Genomic DNA, 7,014 nt, shown 5'->3' with positions numbered 1-7,014 from the left:
TTTTAATTTTTTCCAATTTCTTTCTAAAATATGGTTTATATATATTAGTTTTACTTGATAGAAACATGTCTAAAATATTTTGACCATAGGTTTAATAAATATTTTTAAAATGCACTAATTTTACAAATATTTTTTTTATTTAAAAAAACATATATCTCATTTTACTTTTATAGTTATGCTTTATTTATATTTCATAATTTTTAGAGGAAACTTGAAACTCTATCACCTTTCATTTTCAGTAAAAACTATTTTTCCATTTTCTCTCTTAATTGCTAAAAAATTCATATGAAATAATTGAAGGCAACTGTCCATCTTTGAACAGGGAAATCAAGGTTACCTAACAATATTGCGACAAGTCATGAAGTAAAAATTTGATGTAGAGAGCTACCTTAAATTTATTTCAATTCAAAACAATAAAAAAAACAAAGCAAAATAGAATACTTTTTATTAACAAAATTCCTGTAATATAGATTTTAAGTATTTCTTAATACTTAACATATTTTTAAGAAATGACATTAGGGAAAAAACAAAGTAAACAAAAATACTGGTCTAATGACAAAAATCTTTAAATAGCACTAAACATGTTTAATATTAACCTTGTACAAACTTTTTCTTTAAGACAACTTTTATATCAATAAATTCAATTTCTAGCTTCACAAATGTTCAAAAATATATTTAAAACCCACATTGTATATCAGGTAAATAATATTAAGGATTGTAATCTATAAATATTGGATATTAAATATTATTCTATAGGAATACGTTCTACACCAATTAACCCTAATGTCATAACTTAAACATCACAATTATAATAAGCAAATGATCAATGTTAGGTGTAAATCACAATTATCAGTTTTAAAAAAATAAAAAAGCTTAAACATCATTTAACATCAATTGCGCATGGCAAAAATCACCAAATAATCACTGTCATGTGTAAATCATAATACTAATCAACAAATAAAGACAGGAGTTAAAATTTTCCTTTCATCAGTATTCAAGTAAAAGACAAACTGTCGCATAAAATAAAAATTAAAAAAAAATACAAAAAAAACCATAAAAAGCAACCCTAGGAAAACACAACAGAAAAAATAACGAGTCAATGTCCTTAATTAAACAATACCATTGTACTACATGTACATTCATTAAAAAAATTACTTGATACAACGTCATCAAAATTTCAAATTTTCATACTTCATAAAAGTACAGACTATACATTCATCAAAATATTAAATCTTACTGACTTTCAAACATTAGTTTCTTTCTTGCTGTTTTGCTTCTAGTAGTTGGTCCCTGCTGTGGAGCGGGGGCGTGTTGTCCTTGCTGAGGAGCGGGGGCTTGTTGTGCCGGTTGAACAGCGGGGGCTTGTTGTCCCAGTTGAACAGCGGGGACTTGTCCTAGCTGAGGAGCGGGGGCTTGTTGAGCCGGTTGAACAGCGGGGGCTTGTTGTCCTGGCTGGGGAGCGGGGGCTTGTTGTGCCGGTTGAACAGCGGGGGCTTGTTGTCCTGGCTGAGGAGCGGGGGCTTGTTGTGCCGGTTGAACAGCGGGGGCTTGTTGTCCTGGCTGGGGAGCGGGGGCTTGTTGTGCCGGTTGAACAGCGGGGGCTTGTTGTCCTGGCTGAGGAACGGGGGCTTGTTGTGCCGGTTGAACAGCGGGGGCTTGTTGTCCTGGCTGGGGAGCGGGGGCGTGTTGTCCTTGCTGAGCGGCTTGTTGTCTAGGTTGTTGAGGTGTGTCTGTGTCTGCTGAAGTTGTGTATGATGATGGTGACAACAAATGTATATCCGAAATGTTAAGTTCCGGGCAGCAGCGATTTATCAAAAACTTTACAAGTTTCCTCAGCCCAAAAAATATGATTAATGATGTAACTGCAACTGCCCAAGCCAGAAATCCTAAATAAAAAAAAATAGAGTAGATATACATGCATGAACTATCAACAGAGTATTTAAATTCTAGCACAATTTAAGTAATTTATACTTCCGTACATTTATAAAGCGAGTTTTTCCTAATTTTTTCGTTGATCTAATTTTTGTATAATCCTTAATTGTTTCTTTTAAAACAAACACATTGTTAACAAATGCTTTTTTTTTTTTTTTACACCATATTGAAATAATATGACTAATACCAGTTCCCACATCACTTAGTGATTGTTGAATTCTGTGCCAACTTGTGGGGGGCTCAGATGTAGCTCTATATCCCTCAGCAACAGATGTAGGTTCCTCGGCTACAGATGTAGGTCCCTTGGTTACAGATGTAGGTCCCTCAGTTACAGATGTAGGTCCTTCAGCTACAGATGTAGGTCCCTCAGCTACAAGTTAAGTTGGTAGATTTTCAGTAGCGTTGTCATTACTATTGTGGGAAGAGGTTTTATATATGAAAGAGAAAATATGTCATCTTTTGATTTGTTCGAATATTTATACTTCTGTACATTTTATAAAGCGAGTTTTTCCTAATTTTTTCGTTGATCTATTTTTTGTATAATCCTTGTTTCTTTTAAAACAAACACATTGTTAACAATTGCTTTTTTTACCATATTGAAATAATATGACTAATACCAGTTCCCACATCACTGAGTGACAATTGAATTCTGTGCCAAAATGTGGGGGCTCGTCTTTCGGCTACAGATGTAGGTCCCTCGGCTACAGATGTAGGTCCTTCAGTTACAGATGTAGGTCCCTCAGTTACAGATGTAGGTGCCTCAGTTACAGATGATTCCTTGTGATATACTTTAAATGTGAAGTAAAATAAAAATTTAAAAAATAATTGATACAAACATTTTCCTCAGACCACTTAAAAATCGAGTTTTACGGACACAGCCTTTTTAATCCAAAATTCCTGTAGGAGCTGGCACGATAAAGAACCCCTTTTGATAAATATTCTTTAAAACAGAAGCACTACTCTAAGTTCCTATATGTAGATTTGAGGATTTACATTAAAAGAAATCTGAATAGCAATTGAATAAACTCATTTTTCCTAACCTTTGTATTTGTGCATTAAAACCAGAAAATGTTGTTATTTTTAATTTCTACTGTACTGCTATAGCTGTCCGATGCTTGGTAAATATTGTCCGATCCATGGTGAAATAGTTCAACACCTCAATAATTTGCTTTATTTTCTACATTTTTAACAATTTTACAAATTTTTCTCCAATATTTAAGCAAGGGGAAAACCTGTAACTTTTAAAACAAGTTTTATTTATATTTGGATGATATTTTATTTGCGAACAAAGGGAAAAATCCAAAGGTGTCCGATGCATGGTGAAATCACCCTATAGTTTATGTATACACAGTAGATATTTACCCCCAGGCTACTCTATATAGCTACATTAACCATACACAGAAAAAATATCTTTGTGAAACGGATTGGGGCTAATGTACTTATAAAATATACATTGTTCTTTTAATATTTAAAGGAAGGTATTCACACGTTTTCTTACAAAATTGCGTGAAATACATGACATGTACAAGGCAAATTGAATCACAGAATTACAGAAACTGTAACTACCGGAAATATATTTTTAAAAAAAAGAACGACTTGTGAGATGACCCCTCCCCTTCTTTTTATCATTTACTACATAAACACATTCCATAGTAAAGATACAACGATTTGATTGGCTGATTAAATCACGTGTTCTAATTTTTCTCACGATAATTTTAAAGTCTACGAATCGTTCCCTATAAGCCCCCTCCTTTTAAAAATCACTCAAAATTACCAGACCAGTCCATATTAAGACAATTAACGACTTACAGGTCATAAATGACAAATTAAAGGGTCAAAACATTTTAATTTGAACCACCCCCCCTTACCCATATTCCGCAATGTATAGATATGTACATAATTTACTTACCGAATTCATGATCATGGCATTGAGTTCCCTGTTTGCTCCGCACTACTGGAAACGGCGCCTTTCCGTTGACGACAATGGTTACATCGCACTTTGCAACCCGAATTTCGCGTATCTGGACATTGACATCGACGGCAACACAGTTGCTTTGTACGTAGAGAGCGCAATTGACCAAACCATGACTGGACGGACATCTCGGACATCTAGTTTCAACACATGTGTAGAACTCAATAATGACAATGAATATTATGCATATCAGCCTAGCTGCTGCATGTGATGTTCGCTTCCCTCCTTCCATCTTAACATCAACGGCGCGAATTCTGCACGGACTTTTCAACGTCATCATCATCATGTGACCTTTAGGCCACCCTGATTTCGCGCGATTTGTCTAATAACGCCCTTATAAGCATTTTAACTGATTACAAATCAAAATAAGGGAAACAGATACTGAGGGAACTAAAAACAATGGTTCTCGTATGTAGGGATAATTATATTTATTTAGTGTTGAAAGAGTTTCAAAGCATTTGTGTGTTAGGCCTAAACAATCTCACACATTTACATGCGAGACAGTGACTATAATTTTTTTAATTACTGAGGCCCTGTGAATTATACAATTACTATATTATAAGCCTTAATTTGTTATTTTCCTTTACAAGTATGCGTTTACATACACGAATAAGTCAGGTTTCTTGCATGTGTAGGTTTCTTGCATTTATCAAAGGTAAATTTTAAATATCGACTAAATGCGCTACAGTGTTGAAAGCTTTCTTGTAGGTTTATCAGTAAAATAGAAAAAAAATATTTGTTCACAACAAACTATTTGGAAGTAATTTCATTGTCACTTAATATCGGTGGGTATAAATAATTTACAGCGGATTTTTTTTTTTTGGGGGGGGGGGGGGGGTTAAATATCACCCTTTAATGTAGTGTACATGTACATTCTCTCACTTCATAAAACAAAAATCAAATAAATTTTTAAGTAATGATAATTATCCTACATGCAGTTGATTTCTTTTTTTTTCAAATTAAAGCAATATTAATGGTTATTTAAACTTTACTGTAAAACAAAACGACTAAATATGATAAACATTCTCTTAAATAGTTGAATAAAGATGCTACATTGGATTGAAACGAGGTAACTTAAATTGCTTTTTTTTTTTTTAAACTTACAATACCCGTGTTTACAGGTGTAGAAAAAATAGAGCAACTATGAATTAATTAACACAATATCACTTAATCAGAGACCCTAGGGTAATGCGCAGATCACTCCTGTCCCGTGTGTCGCGCAGATATGTCACGACACAGCGGTGTTTTTAAAAAGGGAATATAATTCAGTTAATGGGGTAGAGCATCTACGTCATTATCGTGATGTACTTTTTCTTTGACCCGTCAAATCCTTTAACTCGTACCCACGAAGAAAGCGCTGATTGGGGTGGTAAACATTCCCAACCCGCTTAATTTTTTTGTTTTATTTCCTCATTCCCTCACCGAATTTTTCATTCAAGACATATAAATACAACGGAGTTTTGCTTAACGTTATTATCTTGAGAAAATGGCTGAAGAATATCTACAGTTTCTGTAAGTACTTTTTTTAGATAATCGTTTCAAAATTAAATAAAGCTAGTGAAATAATAACTTATCAAATTTTAAGAGAACAAATTTTGGTATACTAACTTTTAAAGGAATCTGTTCATAATTTTTCTCTCACTTCATAACACAAAAATCAAATAAATTTTTAAGTAATGTTCATTTTCCCTTATCCTACAGTTGTTTTATTTTTTTTTTCAAATTAAAGCAATATTAATGGTTATTTAAACTTTACTGAAAAAGGTCTAAATTTGATATATCTATAAGTTTTTTTAATATAATAAACTTGTCATCAAATCATTTATGGGTTGCACACAAACTTTCTATATTGACAGCGAAGCGACTAGCTCAGCAAAATCGTTTGACGAGTTCGAACAAATTTGGATGAAAATGGGGGATGAGTTAGAAATGGAGGGCCTGGCAAAGCGGTGAGTTGAACAGATTTTGATAGAGTTATCTTTCTTTGGCTTGATTTTAATATGTCTACTTTCATACAAATATTAATGTGTTAAGTGGAATCAGAAAGTGTGTTATATTTTTTAAAGGCCTTCCACTCCTACCCCAGAAAGTAAGAAAAATCAGAAAGCAGAAACCGACAGTACATCACACGTCCCTTTTGAAGGGTACGTATTAGAATAATATTTTTCTCGATCATCGTAGCACTACTTGTAGTATTTAAAAATGAATAAGTTTCGATCAAACTCATCAGAGTAAATGGATAATTATTTGTCATTTTAATGTAATTTCAAAAGTATTGTCGTGTCTTAGGATTCAGTAATAAATTTTTGACACTTGATTTATCCCAGCTATTCCCCAGCTCACGACTCCAACAGTCTGTCCAACTGGTCGGAATGCCAGTTCAACGCCAAAGTGGAGGACTCAATATTAACAAACTTAAGGTGATGATTATAAACACTTTAATTTGTTAATGATATTTTATATTCGTTATTGAACTATTTTTGAATGCTTAATCACCTCAATTCGATCAGTAGCAATATTGAATTATAATATTTTTTATTATAATTAATGTTAATTTATTTACGAAGGTTAAATATGAGTTCTTAAGAATTGCAAATCAATATCACGGAATGTGAGATGTACATTAATTGAACACTCTGTAAGGTATATTTTTCATATTTCATCAACAGGCGAACAAACCCGGGAAAAATTCGTAAACTTGAGAAAAGAATGAGAGAACCAGAATTTAAACCACAGTTCGACCTTTTAAGAACCCTATTGACTAGGGTGATGTCTGATTGTGAACAAATTCAAATTATCTTCAACTTTGTTGAAGATAAACTGAACAAAGTAGACAACCACACTAAAAGGGTTAAGTTCACAACTCTTTAGTTTTTGATTGTTAGTGTACTGTTTACTGTTATATATTCTCGGTGAACGATTTTCGATAACAACTTGTGACTTGCACTTTGTCATGATGTTTATGCATACTAAGCCATTTAAATTTGTACATGTATAGCATCACATTTTGTATTGTTTTGTAATCAATGACATTCTTCTGGACACTTGTATTATGTGTATGATCAGTGACACTGAGAACATTATGTACATCGGTCATATATATAACTGTT

General features: G+C 33.1%; 2 protein-coding genes across 2 annotated transcripts; one reads left to right on the top strand and one right to left on the bottom strand.

The window, feature by feature from the left end:
• Positions 1 to 687: 687 nt before the first annotated feature.
• On the bottom strand, positions 688 to 4,735 carry LOC128169564 (fibrous sheath CABYR-binding protein-like). The gene is made up of 4 exons (XM_052835679.1): positions 3,842 to 4,735; positions 2,550 to 2,720; positions 2,120 to 2,302; positions 688 to 1,886 (listed from the first exon to the last, which is right to left on the bottom strand). The coding sequence occupies exons 1-4, from the start codon at positions 4,188 to 4,190 to the stop codon at positions 1,234 to 1,236; spliced, it is 1,356 nt and encodes a 451-aa protein (XP_052691639.1). The 5' UTR covers positions 4,191 to 4,735; the 3' UTR covers positions 688 to 1,233.
• A 270-nt stretch (positions 4,736 to 5,005) lies between these two features.
• On the top strand, positions 5,006 to 7,014 carry LOC128169565 (uncharacterized). Its single transcript, XM_052835680.1, has 4 exons — positions 5,006 to 5,853; positions 5,971 to 6,048; positions 6,232 to 6,324; positions 6,574 to 7,014. Exons 1-4 carry the CDS (start codon positions 5,729 to 5,731, stop codon positions 6,773 to 6,775), a joined length of 498 nt encoding a protein of 165 aa, XP_052691640.1. The 5' UTR covers positions 5,006 to 5,728; the 3' UTR covers positions 6,776 to 7,014.

The sequence above is a fragment of the Crassostrea angulata genome, unplaced genomic scaffold (genome assembly GCF_025612915.1).
Source record: "Crassostrea angulata isolate pt1a10 unplaced genomic scaffold, ASM2561291v2 HiC_scaffold_148, whole genome shotgun sequence".
In the NCBI taxonomy this organism is placed as follows: Eukaryota; Metazoa; Mollusca; class Bivalvia; order Ostreida; family Ostreidae; genus Magallana; species Magallana angulata.
The sequence above is the reverse complement of the archived record's forward strand: the minus strand, read 5'-3'. Positions and strand labels throughout refer to the sequence as shown.